This window comes from Dioscorea cayenensis, chromosome 15 (assembly GCF_009730915.1).
Source record: "Dioscorea cayenensis subsp. rotundata cultivar TDr96_F1 chromosome 15, TDr96_F1_v2_PseudoChromosome.rev07_lg8_w22 25.fasta, whole genome shotgun sequence".
NCBI classification, from domain to species: Eukaryota; Viridiplantae; Streptophyta; class Magnoliopsida; order Dioscoreales; family Dioscoreaceae; genus Dioscorea; species Dioscorea cayenensis.
The window spans coordinates 20,165,062-20,181,310 of record NC_052485.1 but is presented as its reverse complement, the minus strand read 5'-3'; the positions used below and the strand labels follow the sequence as shown (position 1 = coordinate 20,181,310).

General features: G+C 32.8%; 2 protein-coding genes across 3 annotated transcripts; both read left to right on the top strand.

Moving 5' to 3' along the window:
* Positions 1-1,441: 1,441 nt before the first annotated feature.
* Positions 1,442-6,809, top strand: LOC120276663 (pyruvate kinase isozyme A, chloroplastic-like). The gene is made up of 7 exons (XM_039283331.1): positions 1,442-2,012; positions 2,235-2,322; positions 2,525-2,715; positions 3,665-3,783; positions 5,333-5,576; positions 6,040-6,271; positions 6,369-6,809. Exons 1-7 carry the CDS (start codon positions 1,551-1,553, stop codon positions 6,695-6,697), a joined length of 1,665 nt encoding a protein of 554 aa, XP_039139265.1. The 5' UTR covers positions 1,442-1,550; the 3' UTR covers positions 6,698-6,809.
* A 1,683-nt stretch (positions 6,810-8,492) lies between these two features.
* LOC120278053 lies at positions 8,493-12,528 on the top strand. Of its 2 annotated transcripts, none has more exons than XM_039284951.1 (4): positions 8,493-8,700; positions 8,795-9,015; positions 9,954-10,061; positions 12,131-12,528. In XM_039284951.1, the coding sequence occupies exons 1-4, from the start codon at positions 8,577-8,579 to the stop codon at positions 12,251-12,253; spliced, it is 576 nt and encodes a 191-aa protein (XP_039140885.1). In that variant the 5' UTR covers positions 8,493-8,576; the 3' UTR covers positions 12,254-12,528. The 2 variants fall into 2 exon arrangements, with proteins under 2 accessions (XP_039140885.1, XP_039140884.1); XM_039284950.1 differs by having other exon boundaries at positions 8,493-8,712.
* Positions 12,529-16,249: the final 3,721 nt, after the last annotated feature.

The following is a 16,249-nucleotide window of genomic DNA, read 5'->3' as shown; positions in this document are numbered from 1 at the left end:
ACTTGATTTTCTAAGTCTGTGAATGAGATTACTGAATGTTTGCTGACCTTTGATTGTTCATGTTACAGAAAACTTGATTTTCTGACTTTGTGAATGAGAATACTTGAATGTGTGCTAAACTTTGATCAGTTATCTTCTTTAATCCATTATAGTGTTTTATGGATTATGGTTACTGAACGTTTGAACTTTGTGAACACAATGCCTGCTTTGATGTGCTACGCTATTAAATTGATTCAAAATCAGGGGATTTGTTGGATAAGTTTCAATTTAAAATGATTGAATAAAGTTAACAATTTAAACATAAAATTTATATTTAATAGTGTTATCTTGATAATTTGTATTTTTAGAGTTTTTCCTTAATATATATATGGGTTTTCTTGTATGCATATAATTGAAAATATTGTTTAGAGAAAAATAACAGCAGTCAACAGATCCCTTCAATTCTTGAGTTTTTTTAAATTTCCAAAATATCATTGATTTTTAGAACTTTTGTTTTTAAATCTAAATTAAACTAAAATTTTAAAATTGCTTATACTTATCACCCCGGCTTACTCCTAGGTGCGGAGGTGCACCAGTTACGGTTGTTTAACGATGACCCATACGGATTTTACTAATGTGAGACGGACTAACATACAGAACAATGAAGTCTTGCCACGTATACCTAAGATGATATATCAAGAACTATAACCCTACAATGATAAATTTCTCTTGTTACACAACTTTATAGGAGTGGAGAATATAGCTTTTCCCGCAAGAGACCCACATTAAGATCGAATATATAGTGAATAAACAACAATATTGAACCCCCGATTTTTTGTGTACTTTGTAGTGAGTTACTATTAGATTCCTAGTGTGGGGTGGGCACTAAAGGCCCTACTAATATTGGGATGGCTAACATACGAAGAAATGAAGACTTGCAACGTACATTTAAGATGATATATTAAGAACCATAATCTCATAATGATAAATTTTTCTTAAGAAACCCACACTAATATCGAGTATACAGTGAATAAACAACAGTTGAACACTCTTTTTTTTTTGCACTTTGTAGTGAGTTAATATTAGGCCACTAGTGGCTTTTTTGTAGAGATATTTTGGGAATGGTAAAACTTTGTCGAAACAAAGAATATTATTCTTTCTGCAAGATCTGAGTATGCAGCGGATAAACAACAATGTTGAACCCTTAGTCTGAAATTTGTGGTGAGTTAATATTAGACTACTAGTGGCTTCTAGGTTGAGATATTTTCAAAACAGTACTGATAAATGCACAATAATAATTACACAAATTTCCTAAAAAAAACACTCTATGTGTTGGACACGTGTCCCATTCTAAGTGTGAGATGTACAATATATCATGTAGCGGATCCAACCGGTTGAGGGCGGGAAATACAAGTCAACTGAAACATTTTTCCCGTTCTAGTGTTCAAATTCGTACAGTGTCGTTAAAAACGAGGCCTTTTCTCTTTCGATCCTTTGAAAGCATCGAAACCCTTGACTATAAACCCTAAATTCCAAATCTCGTTGCCTTTTCCCAAGAATCCCCTGAATCCATGGCGGCCTCCATCACCAATCCTCTCATCTGCGGGCAAATCCGCCTTCAAACCCGCTTCCCGGCTCGCGCTTTGGGGAATTCTAGGGTTAGGGTTCGTGTTGGAGTCCGCGCGGCGGCTGGACCGGTGTTGGAGAAGAAAGGAGCTGCTATTGGTGTTGATGTGGTTTCGGAGGCGGAGCTCAAGGAGAAAGGGCTCATGGGGTTGCGGAAGACGAAGCTGGTGTGCACCGTGGGGCCGGCTTGCAGCTCCGATGAAGGATTGGAGAAGCTGGCCATTGGAGGGATGAATGTGGCCAGGCTCAATATGTGCCACAACTCGAGGGAGTGGCATCAGCGTGTGATTAGAGCAATAAGGAGGTTGAATCAGGAGAAAGGATTTTGTGTTGCTGTGATGATTGATACCGAGGGGAGCCAGATGCATATGGTCGGTCTCGGGGGTGATTCATCCGTCAAAGCTGAGGTTTTTCTTTTCATTTTGCGCATTTGAATTCGATTGAACGATTTTTTTTTTTTCAAGGCTATGTGTTATTCTCTTTGTATTTATTTGCTGTTCTGCAGTTTTAGTTGTCATCTAAGTTTTAGTTTGATTATAGATGTGGACCATGTGGTAATGGCTTTGTCCCTTTTTTCAAGTAAGAAGTTATTCTTCTTGTCATTGTGGCCTGAATTTGTTGGAATGCAGGATGGATCAATGTGGTTATTTACAACCGAGAAGTTTGAGGGCTATCGGCCATGCACAGTTCAAGTGAACTATGAAGGGTTTGCTGAAGGTATTTAATTATGTAGAATTGCTTTCTTTACTGTTTGAGAAGTTAATGTGTTTCCTTGATGTTAGCGGAAGTCACTCTTTCTTTTGTTACAGCTAATATGAGTGTCCCTGATGGAGTGGTTTTAGACTAAAAAAATGACTCCGTTTATCACCCCAACACTGAAAACTTGTTTCATTTATAATTTCTTAGTGTCATTTCTCAGGTATTTTGGTGGGCGATGAAGTGGTTGTAGATGGTGGGATGGCAACTTTTGAAGTTGTAGAGAAGGTAGGGAATGATTTGCTGTGTAAATGCTCTGATCCAGGTTTGCTTCTTTCTCGAGCCAAGTTGTCATTCCGGAGGAACGGTGAACTTGTTGGGAAGAGTGTTGGGCCCCCAACTTTATCCGCAAAGGTAAGCCTTTTTTCCAATATGTTTTTCCAGGTTACCTATAGGCTGATCTGCAGATTAATATTATCTACTAGAATATTGGAACTTCATTTCAAAATTAAGGATGGAGATAAGGAAAAGAGGAAGGGAATATAAAAATATAAGGGGTAAATTATCTTACAAGAAATCTTAAGTTCTTTATGGGGTTTGACAAGCTGAGAAATGAAACCATGAGATGAGATAAGATCAGAAAATTACTATATAATCATTTTAATATATTAATTTTAATTTCTGTTTTTGTAATACTTTGGCTGAGATTGAGAACAATTTAATTGACCAAATTGAGAAAACATAATTTGTTAGTGAAATCAATGTCCAATTATGTACCAATCATCACAAATTGACTTATATCAATCAGTTCGGCAAACTTGATAAGCAAGTAATTAGTCGAGTAACTGTCTAATTTGTTCAATTAGTGTGAATCATGTGCCAATTAGTTGTATAATGATAAAAAAAATGTATTCCAGTAGCATGATGTTGTTTAAATGTCTGTTATTTTGTATATTTCATTTGAACGAAGAAAATGGTTACTTGTGATGAGAGTAAAAATTTTGTGTTCGTTACAATGGATGATTTATAACTGATTTTAGTATTCATTGTTATCCAATTTTTACCAGCCCCTTCCTGCGTTTTTTTTTTTTGGTTGTGGGGTGGGACAGACTAGTTACTTTCTCTGGTTCTGTATTTTGCTTGGATTTTAAATCCATGAAAAGTATTGAAACTAAAACCTGGAACAATATGGTCAAAGAACTAAAATGCTTTCTTCCCCCTTATTTTCAAAATGAATCTGAACTGTAACACAAGCTGCTTTTTGTTGGTAATTGTTTTGCCTGTTATTAGTCTTGAGTTCAATCCTTTCCTATGTGTATATGCTTGCTGGTGTATGGCCATTTACCAAAATATATGCATGTAGGACTGGGCTGACATTGAATTCGGAATTTCTGAAGGAGTTGATTTTATTGCTGTTTCCTTTGTAAAGGATGCTAATGACATTGAGAATCTCAAAAGCTATCTTTCTGAAAGATCTTCAGAGTGAGTATTTGTTTTTTGTTTTTTTTGTTTTAAATCATGTTTGTGCTTAGTGGTTACAAGTAAATGTAACCTTAGGTGCATCTGCACTTTGTTGTGGCATCTATTTTAGAATTCAACTAGACCTTTGAAAATGTTCAACCCATTCTCCATTATGTGAATTGTGAATTAATCATGTTGGACCTCACCAATTAATTTTAGACTACAACTAGAGGCTTTTTACATTTTATCAATAGACCTCCGTTAGCTGAACTATAAATTTGGATTTGTTTATATTCACAGATAGGAAGTGAAACTGTCTTGCACTATGGATACTGTTCATATTTGAAATTGAATCCTATCTCCCTGGCCTCATGTAGCAACAACTAAGGTTTAAGTTGTCTTTGCTAGGCAATTATTTCAAACCATTTTTAAATAGAGATAGGCAGTGACAATTTTAATTGTTACTTCTGAAATTTAATCAAATATTGTTTTTGTGTGAATATGATTTTTTGTTGGTGTGAGTTTCGTACTTTCATGAGACATCCTTATAAACAAATGCTATTTGAGTTTGGTTTCACAGTGTATGGAAATGACTTCGGGATATTCCATCCAGCATCCTTACATGAATCACTTTTATAACTTGAGTCTTATCTTGAGATTATGATATGCTTAACTGTTTGTTTTTTAAGAAGCAACATGAAATTTGTTGCACTTTTTGTCATGGAAGAACTATTGTAACTATTAAATTGTTTACATCAATTTCATATTGCCTTGGCTCTACTAGGAAGGATAAAGATATTAGGTCAGAAAGTTAACTTTTCAGCTTCCTTTTCAACCCATCTATGCAACTATCCTATACATTCTTCCCAAATAAATCAAGAGAGTTCCTTGCTTGAATTATTTTTTGAGTCAGTTGCTCTAGTTGGTGATGCATGAAGCTATCAAATCGCCATGTGGAACCAACAGAGTACAAATACTTAAAAAGGGCAAGGTATACCTAAGGAAATTTGGTTAGTATAAATTGTTATTTCCTTTAAATTTTGTTTGGTAATAACAGAATAAATGAACTAAGCGCTTCTTTTTCTGAATATTATATAATATTTTGTCCTCCATATCAGGCATACTATTGGGTTGCACTTATGTCTATATTCTGAGTTCTTCAATCAGTGTAAACTATACATCAGCTATGCGTTATTAGTCATATTCAGCTTATTAAGGGCACTCAAAATGTTTTAAAACATCTTTAAGTGACAACTTTCTTGAGAAATACGATCCACTCTTGTCTTGATAAGTCTTACATTGCAATATCATAGCTATTGTTTTTTCTTTATCTGGAGTTAGAAACTGGGTACCATGAACTTGTCTTGATTATACTGTTTGGTGATATCTCTGTTAAGATATGTTTTCACAATGGCTTTTCTTTGCTCTTCAGTTTTGCTTGCAGAAATAAGCAGTTGTTATAGGCATTATTGCTTGACTCAATGAATCTATCTTAATCTTTAATTCATTTGATTGTGTTGAATTATTATCTTTCTTTGAACATCTTAATGGTCATTTTGAAACCTCACAGTTCCATTAAAGTTCTGGCTAAGATTGAGAGCCTGGAGTCTCTTAAGAATCTACTTGACATTATAGAGGCATCTGATGGGATCATGGTGGCCCGTGGTGATCTTGGTGTCGAGGTTCCACTTGAGCAGATCCCCACCATCCAAGAAAAGATAACCCTTATGTGCAGGCAGCTGAACAAACCTGTGATTATAGCTTCTCAACTTCTTGAATCCATGGTAGAATATCCAACCCCAACAAGAGCTGAGGTATGATTGTTTTCTTTGTTAATATCTTCTTTGATTGTGCATAATCCTGATTCCAATTTACTTCTTCAGTAGGCCATTACAATGAAGTGAGTTGCTTGCTTGTTTGAAACTTCTCCATATAGGAAGCTTAATCTAACAGCTATAAAAGCTTAAGATTAAACACAGAATATTCTGAAAAGGAAAAAAAAATTGTTATTCTTTCAGTATTATCATAATTCTATTCTGGAAACAGAATTAAAATTTTTATTCTGGGGTAGCTTAGATCATCAGTCTTTTACATCAGTCTTTTCATCTGATTCTGAATTTCCTTGTTTACAGTCTTGTGTATTTTAATAATTACCTGGGCTCATTGCATCGCCTCAGTATCAGCTTACTAACTTCCACTTTGCTAGCTTCTTGCACTAGTTTTGTTCTCATTTTTCTTCTCCATTTGACGTGAAATGTATTTCTTTTCTATATTAAGGTTGCAGATGTTTCCCAGGCTGTAAGACAAAATGCAGATGCCTTGATGTTATCTGGTGAGTCTGCAGTTGGATCTTATGCCGATAAAGCTCTCTCCGTCTTGCGTATGACAAGTGGACGCATGGAACTTTGGAGCCGTGAAGAAAATCAAAAAAATCTTTTCCCACCTCAACTGGCAATATCCTTGCCCGACCGTGTCACCGAGCAGACTTGCAACTGTGCTGTACAAATGGGTACTCTACTTTCTACTTCTTAATACTGACACCACATCATTTTTCTCTCCTCGACTCATCTTCAGTCCAAGCACATCATAAATCTATAATTTTGCAGCTAACAACCTGGGTGTCGATGCGATTTTCGTATACACTAAGCATGGACTGATGGCATCACTACTCTCTCGTAATCGTCCGAATCCGCCTGTGTTTGCATTCACAGACAATGCTAATGCGAGAATGGCGATGAACTTGAACTGGGGAATCATCCCATTTGAGCTGCCATTATCAGCAGACATGGAAATAAATATCAAGAATACATTCAGTCTAGTGAAGAAGAGAAGCATTGTGAATGTTGGAGATGTTATTCTGGTAGTCTCTGATTTGAGCCATTCCTCTGCTGTTCCTTCTGTTTTCCAGTCAATTCAGGTCAGAACAATTGCATGATAATAACAAAACAATGTTCTCTATTTGTGTTATTATTTATTCCTCAAACTTATTATTTTTTATTTATTTACATAGTTATGTGATTTATTCAAGGGAAAAACAAAATCATTAGGGGAGATAATTTATTGAATTTATATCTGAAAATTGCAAATTCTGGGAAAAGATTACTTTGGGTTTGTATGAGTTGACTTGACTTTATTCTGGGTTTACGGGTTAGAATTTTTATACCGTAGGACTCGGTTCTGTGGTAACTACCACGGAATCAAGACGTGGCTCATTTTTAGCCATGAGTATAAATTTTATTATTTTTTATTGATAATCATCTTAAAAGATTCATGCCCTTTATTTTAGAAGTTATTAAATCGAGGCAATTCAATGGATTAGGTTGAGTCACATCTCGGTTCTATGATGACTATCACGGTTTCGTGGATCATCTCTCTTCGGGTTAAATATTTAAATGAAGATTCTTTTTAAACCTATTTTTCTGTGTTTAGATTGGTTTAAACAAAAATATAGATTTATTGCTGAACCAATATGGAGGGGGAGCAAACAAGCAACGGTCCAAGACTGCAATAGCTTCCTTTGCAAGACCCAAGTGGGCTAAACCGACCTGTTTCATTTTTAATATTTTTAATTTTTAAATTAAAAATTATTTAATAATAAATTCAATGGGTCTCATGGGTGGGGAGGCCGGTCCATCACTTAAAAATGAAATTCATATCCATTCTAAAGTTTGTATAGGTTGAATTTTGAACTGGTTTTTAAAGTTTGTATGGGTTGAACTTTGAACTGGTTTGTTAAACATTGATTTTGGACCAGACTTGAATCAATAATGAGAGTGACTTATATTACCTACATTGTACTTGGGGGTAAAAGAGTTCCATAGACTTTGTGTAGAATGGTAAATGAGTGCCATAAACCATATTCAATAAGTGGAATGCATTAGCTTTGGGCAGTAAAGATAATAACCAGCATTCTTGAAACCAAAAAGTGGGAGGATTATCATGATCTCAAATAATAAAGTTAAATGCTGGTCTATTTTATAAATTATATTATCAAATCCATATTAATCGATTAACAATGTTTTGTTCATATAATATGTTTTGCATAAATTAAGAGTTATATATGCACTTTCGTTCAATATATATATATATATATCTATTAAAATTTAGAGAATTTATATTTAAATAAGAAAGTAACAGAAAAACCCTCCAATGTTTTCATTTCCTTAAAAAAAAATTTCAAAATTTATTAAATCTCCAAAACACCTCACCCAATTTCTCTGGTGATTGGCTCACTTGTACCGTGTCAAATATTTTTTTTTTAAATATTCTATTAAAATATTTTTTTAACAACATTCTATTAAAATAAATAAAAATGTAAAAAAAAAAGTTCAGTAATTTTCTCAATTTATGTTTCTATATTTATTTATAATTTATAATTTATTTTATTTGATTTTGTTTTTGTTTACACGTTTCACATACATCTATACGCCATGTAGACAAGTAGCAGGGTCAGGAACAGCAAAATTCAACGGTTGAGATGCATGCAAGCTTGCCTAACGTGGCCGCAACCAAAGCTACTCATCTTCACTCTTCCTCAACTTTCACAACCACAATTAAATAAAATAACAAATAAATAAATAAATAATAAATAAATAAAATTAAAAAAAAAGAATTAAAAAATAAAAATATCACCTTAAAAATAATTAAAACATGCCCATTTATTTCATTTATTTCTTAATTAACTAATTAATTAATTATTATTATTATTATTATTTTTTTATTATACTCATCATCATCTCCAAATAGCTTCTTCTCACCGGAGCTTTCCTCTTCTTCTCTTTTATCAGCCGCCAATTCCAAACCCTAGAATTCCCATGGCTTGCATCCATATCTCTCGATCTGGCATCTCGTCTCCGGCTCTCCTCCGCCTCCGCCCTGCGCCGCCTCGGCGGCGGGCTTCTTCTCTTGTCCTTCGTTCTCAGCTTCAGGATTCTGATGGTGAATCGAATGGTACTGGGTTTTTAATCTGGTTTTGAGATGTTTGATTGGTTTTTTGATGTTTTTTTTTTGGGGGGGATGGTGTTGGTTGTAGGGGAGGAGAAGCCGGAATCGCTGTTCATGAAGGAGTTGAAGCGGAGGGGGATGACGCAGAGGTCGTTGCTGGAGGAGCGGGAGGCGGAGGTGGAGGAAGAGGGTGGTGTTGGGGAGCGTGGCCGTGGGAAGAGGCGGAATGGTGTTGCAGAAGCTGATTTTAGCAAAGCGGTGTTGAATCAGAGGGAGAAGTCCATGGCACTGAACAGTGAAGGACTTGAGGTCTGTGTTCTTTGGGTATATCAATTGGTTCTTTGTTTAGAATCTGTGGTATGATTTAGTTTCCTGAATTTTTTTTTATGGTTTTTTGGGTTCTCAAGCAGTGATTCTATGAGATATTTATATTGATTGTTGTTGATTGGTGAAGGATATTGGATGGGATGGTTCTTGTGGATTGGAGGATGATTTTGGATGGGCTAGTGTTTGCTTTGTTGGAGAGCTAAATACTTAGAAATGAAGGTCTTGATCCTATTACTATGAAAAGGATGGTTAGAATAATTGGAATTTCTTACATTGAGGAATAGTTGAGTGTTTGTTGTTTGGGCTTGGTTTTCTTCACCTTATGTTCGGTTGATGTAAAATTTTTGTCCATTTGGAGCAATTGTTTCTGAGTTTGTCCAAAAGATATAATTTTTGTTGGGTATGAATGAACAAGTATTGTGAAAGATCTAGAATAAGCTATGGAACTGTTACCTTTTTTCTTTTTGCTAATCAACTCTGACAGGTATTTTTAGGGAGATTGTGGAGCTTGGTTCATACCTGTTTTTGTTCTCTAGGTGTGATATGGTTGTTGGATGAAGTAATTATTGCTTTGATCTGAACTTGAATAAGCAAAATACTTTTGTGTGTAATATGGCAAGCAACCCAAAATTAATAAAAGTATTGTTCTGCTCAAAAAGAATTTACCTAGTGGGAGAAGAGTCATCACTAGTTAGCCGTTAGCGGAGTTAGGTAATAAATGGGCTAGTCTATGTATCTTTAGATTGGGTTTAAAATTATCTTGACTTATATTTGTTTACATATGTTAGCCAGAGGTTTAGAGGTTGGTAGGTACTTTTTGTCTATTGGGACATGGTCAGACCAGATGGTTGTTCTTTTCCTTTTAATTGGATTTGACATCAGTATGTGAATGTGAATATGAATATCCTTGTTTTAATTAGGGATTGATTCCTCGGGCAAAAATACTTTTGACAATTGGAGGGACTTTCTTTCTGGGATTTTGGCCTTTGATCCTGATCACAGTCTCCTCTTTTGCAGCTCTGTACTTTGTAAGTCATTAATACATTATTGCTTTTATTGTTGCAATTGTATGATAAACTTTTTCTCTTGGTGTTTGCTCTAGTAAGTGTGGTATGTATTAGCTGCTAGCAATTTATGTTAGACAAATGATGGAATGTTTGTACTGCTGATGGGTAAGATGAAGATATTGTTACTTTTGATAAATTTGTTAATTTTTGTGGTGGCTCATGTTGACCCATTCTCTTTCCTTCTCTTGCTTATTTTATGTATGTGACGCCAATGTTTTGCTAACTGTTTAAGTGTTCAAGGAAGGAATTTTACGGGGTAATTCGATCTAAGATGTATAATTATCTGTGTTTTGTATTTTGCAGGTAGTTTAGTTTGAAGTTAAGATAGCACAGTTTCATAGCACTTACTGACGGGAATTAAGGGATTGTCAGGTGTGATATGGGAAAATGGAGATCTTTGGGTTTGTTGATCATTGCAAAGGCATATGAGTGAAGGACTCCTATGCTTATTCTAACTAAAGACTAGCGGTGATTATGGTCAAATATTAAAGTGCTAGTATACTGGACAACTCACATGATTTGTTAGGCTTGGCCTATAAAGATTTACATTAGGGATTAAAGAGTCGGTCAGTCAGAGATTAAAGAATTAGTTAACCAGGATTAAAGAGTTAGTCAGAGGTAAATTAGTAATTTAGCCTTTTAGACCTTTTAGAGTTTAAGTATAAATAGGGGGTTAAACAGTCAGATGAGAATCATGTCGTGTTTATTGTTTCTGTGGTCAGAGATTTGGAGAGGTTGGCCAGTCAGTGTTCTTTGATTAATTTATAAATAAATTTTTAGTTGTTTTCCTTTGATTCTTATCAAATTTATAGTTATCTCATCTATTGTTACACATCTTATTGGGAATTGAGTCAAAAAACACTGGCTATGTTTGGTTGTGGGGTAGCCCGAGCTAACCCTCCTATTAGGATTTGAAAGGTAGGAAAACACAAGTTGGATGGTTCTTTGTACTGAATTTGATCCAAAGGGCCTTTAGCTGAAGATTAATTGTCAAACACACTCAAGACTGAAGTATTGTAGATGTAGCGGTCCAGTATCAGTTATTGTGACCAAGACATCTTAATCTTGTGATTAGGGAAATGTTTGTGAGACATATTAGTTAATTTCATTTCTGAAGACCAAATGACCACGTAAGGCTTACTTTCATTTAATCTTAACTAATGGCTAATCCTCCTTTAATCCCCTCTTCTTAATGCTTAATCTTTTTAGTCGGCTAAACAATGACCCTGAACTAATCAGCTCCAAAACAGGAAAGATCAACTTTGAAATTTTAGTGATGGTTTAGTTTCTAGGTCATCCTCCCCTGATACTACCTATCTATCTAATCCACGTGTTATGTTTGCAGCTATGATATCCAAACAATTTATGTAAGCTCAATCATATATATCAGGCTATATGGGAAGCCAGCACTGATTCATTTAGATGAAACCAGAAAAATAATCACTTTGCCCAAAGCTTTATGACATTATAATAAATTCTTCGAAAACACTAGACGCAACTTTTATTTTTTACTTTTCCTTTTCAATGTGTCTGTAAAAATAATTTGCCCTTGTTCTCAGTGCAACCAAAACATCTTCTGATTAAAACAATATGATCAGAAGGTTTAGAAGTTTGAAGAAGACCAACAAAAGGTTAGAGAGATGCAGGCTACCCATTAATCCTTCCAATAGTAGATGTTAACACTCACCGAGTTATTTGTACTCAATATTATATAGTTTGTTGTTTTTAGATGAAACCTCTGTTTGTAAGTCAGTTTATGCTTGGACATATATTAAGATAAGAACAAAAGAATAATACTTGATATTGGCAATTGTATATTTTTGTTATATTCTTTTCATACCTAAAACAGAACCAAATTATTAAGTACAGAACCACAAAACCTGAAAAACTGTTTATGGTCTGACTCTCAATTTCCATTCTTTCTTGTGTGCCTATTACGAAGTATAGAACTGCAAAACCTAAAAGACTGTGTATGATCTATATCCCCGATATTGTTGCTCAGCAAATGACTTAGAGTTCTCATTTTGCAGTATTTCGGGCCAAATTTCGTGCATGATGCCAGCAAGATCACAGCAACACCACCACCATATGTAGATCCCTACACCCTGCTTGAAGATGAAAGGTTATCTCAAGTGGCTCCATATGTGAAATGAAAACATGTTTCACAACTTCTCCCAAGATTACCCAAATAATGTAAGGTTAATCTTGGAACATACCTGTAATATTCTTTGCCCCCATGTAAATTTTTCACTCTAGATGTTGTCTGCAAGTTCCTTCCTATCTGTTATTTATAATGAATCTCAAAATGTTCCAATCCCTTGATTAAAAAAAAATAATAATGCTACTTGTAATATATTTTTAATTGTTTGTTAGATGTATTATGTAGCAATTTCTTATTTTATTGTGATTGTATTGTTGTTTGCCAGAACATGAGAATGAGAATATCCGTTGATGGTTACATCTTGTTTTACTGTAATTATTCTTTTGAGTCCTTAATTATAATGGACAATTTCCCTTTATTTTGTCTTAATATTTATTTTTATTTGTCTATTTTTAAAATGTTCATTATAATCTTTATGTTTTATATTTTTTCTTAAAAATAATTTATAAGATTTTGCTTTGACAGAAACAGAGCTTGTTTGAATCCTGTTGTGCAATTATGATTGTTATTCATGGTTCTGTAATTTTAATTATTGTTATGTTTTTTTAATCATCAAGACACGGTTTTTTTTTTAAAAAAATATTGCAATTTTTTTATTTAATTATAAAAAATGAGCATATTTTAAATTATATACATGTTTAGGCAAAACGGGAGCTTATCCTGTCTTTTGTGGTTTTTATAGAAAACGGGATCATTTTTGCACTGAAAACGGAAAGCTTTATCCCTTTGAATTATGTTTTTTAATCCTCAAGACACGGATTTTTTTTAAATATTTTTTTTATTTAATTACAAAAAATAAGTATATTTAAATTATATACATGTTTAGGCAAAACGGGAAGCTTGATCCCGTCGTATGTGGTTTTTATGAAAATGGTTTTGCACTGAAAACAGGAAGCTAGAGGCTTTGTTTTTTAAATATTACAAAAAAAATATTTATTAAATTACGCATGTTTGGGATTATTTACCAAAATACGCACGTTGGTGGAAAATGGTAAACATTTTCCTGTTTTCAGCTTTTTTTTTATTTTTTATTTTATTTTAAAATATAGAAAACGGGAGAGTTTCTCCGGCTTTCATTTTTTTTTAATTAAAAAATTATGAAAACGGGAGAAACTCTCCCGTTTTCAATTTTTTTAAATTTTTTTTTTAAAAAAGAATGAAAACGGGAGAAACTCTCCCGTTTTCGTTTTTTTTTTTTTAAAAAAAAAACCTCAACGGATTCCTTGTCCTTGGTTGGTGTTGGTTGGTGTTAACTTTTTAAATATTCTCATTCCTTAGCTTTTTCACAAATGTTTTTATTGAAAAGCAAAAACAAGAACACCAACTATATTAGCCTTTAGTAACGGATATAAATATATCCGTTGAATTATTTTATTATTATTATTTTTATATAATACCCAGTTCCTACTTCTTACTTCATGTTTCCTCAAGCCACGTTAGAGTTATACTCTGACCTTTCCTTTACTCTGACGGTGGGACCACTCCGAGAAACTCTGCATAGATAGCACTTCCTAAGCCGGAAGTCTGACCGATGACTTCGTGGCCGTTAATCGGTAAGCCAAGTAATAGTGCCACATCTTCCAACGTGATTCTTGTCTCACTGCATGTAAGGTGGAATGTGTGTGTTACAGTCCGCCATCTCTCCACTAATGCGCTCACAAGAGCGGCATCAATTCGGAAATTAAGAATTTGAGCCGCATGATAGAACCCAGCTTCTCTTAAAAGGCCTATGATTTGTGGAGGAGGCTCTGCGATAAACACATGTCTACACCTAAGAACCCGATCAGGCTGTAGAAAGTTATATATTAATCAATTTCATATTAAATGGAAAAATAAAATAGGTTGACTTGAAAAAATATAAGACACGAAAAAAATCATAAATCAGAACATATGCCATCGAAAAATTAAATATGATTGAAGAGTAAACCATAAACATTGGTGTGCTAATAATATACTAGGTTATCTAAATAAACATGCTTCCATGCTTTAGCCATAATATAATAATTATTAATATAATAAAAAATTAACCTAATAATATACTAGGTTATCTAAAATAATGACTTAATACAATTATTGATAAAAAAAACCTAATAATATATTAGGTTATCTAAATAAACATGCTTCAAGGTTAATATAACAATTATTAATACAATAATTAATTATGGCATAATAAAATTATTTATAAAACCTAATGACATAATACAATTATTAATAATAAACAAAATTACCTAAAAATATAGTGGGTTATCTAATTAAACATGATTGGGGTGCTAATAAGATAATTATTAATACGATTAATAATTATGATATAATACAATTATTAATAAAAAATAATGACTTAATACAATTATTAATAAAAAATAACCAAATAATATACTAGGTTATCTAAATAAACATTCTTCGAGGTTAATATAACAATCATTAATACAATAATTAATTATGACATAATAAAATTATTCATAAAACCTAATGACATAATACGATTATTAATAATAAAAAAATTACCCTATAAATATAGTGGGTTATCTAATTAAACATGATTGAGGTGCTAATAAGATAATTATTAATACGATTAATAATTATGATATAATACAATTATTAATATAAAATAATGATTTAATACAAGTATTAATAAAAAATAACCAAATAATATACTAGGTTATCTAAGTAAACATGCTTCGAGGTTAACAATTATTAATACAATAATTAATTATGACATAATACAATTATTAATAAAAAAATTATCCTAAAAATATAGTGTGTTATCTAATTAAACATGCTTCGGCCGCTAATAAGATAATTATTAATACGATTAATAATTATGACATAAAAAGTTATTATGTGAAACTAATGTCTTAATATAATTATTAATAAATAATTAATTTCAAAGTTATCTAAGTATATAAAATATTACCTTTTTCCGACAAAATGGATGAAATGTGATCACTTTGTAATCTTAAGAACGCCATCGAAAATTATCAACAGAAATCCCGTACACGTGTAAGTAGAAAACACCTGCACAATTAGAACTTGAAGAGAAAATGAGAATGGAGGGGGAGATAGTATGAAGTGGGAAGTGGGTATTATATAAAAATAATAATAATAAAATAATTCAACGGATATATTTATATCCGTTACTAAAGGCTAATATAGTTGGTGTTCTTGTTTTTACTTTTCAATAAAAGCATTTATGAAAAAGCTAAGGAATGAGAATATTTAAAAAGTTAACACCAACCAACACCAACCAAGGACAAGGAATCTGTCTGAGGCTTTTTTTTTTATTAAAAAAATTTTAAAAAAAATTGAAAACGGGAGAGTTTCTCCCGTTTTCATAATTTTTTAATTAAAAAAAATGAAAACGGGAGAAACTCTCCCGTTTTCTATATTTTAAAATAAAAAAATAAAAAAAAGATGAAAACGGGGAAAGGTTTACCGTTTTCCACCAACTTGCTTATTTTGATAAATAATCCCAAACATGCGTAATTTAGTAAATTTTTTTTTGTAATATTTTTTTTAAAAAAAAGCCGAAGCTAGAACCCTTTTCAGTTTTTTTTAAATAAAAAAGAAAGAAAGTAGAGATGAGAAGAGACATCTCTTGGATGGTGGGACCGAAAGTGGATATTTTATTGAAAAAAAATCATCATGCACGTAGCCATGCATGGATGCAAGATGCTTTTTTCATTCTCCTTTCTTAGAGTTACCTCTGAGGGTTGATTGGTTAGCAGTAAATGAAATCAGTGTAAGTGAAAATGATGTATTTCAAATTACATCAATGCTGTTTGATTTGATGTAACTAGAAATACTGTATTTACTTTTCTATTATTTGGTTTGATGTAACTTGAGAGATATACTTATCATGTAAGTGGAGATGGTGAGCTTACCCCCTTATTTGTTACTAGATTTTATAATTTATATATATATTAATTTAACCAAAAACAACTAATTTAATTGATGGATTATTTATTAATTTTTATAATTAATATTTTTT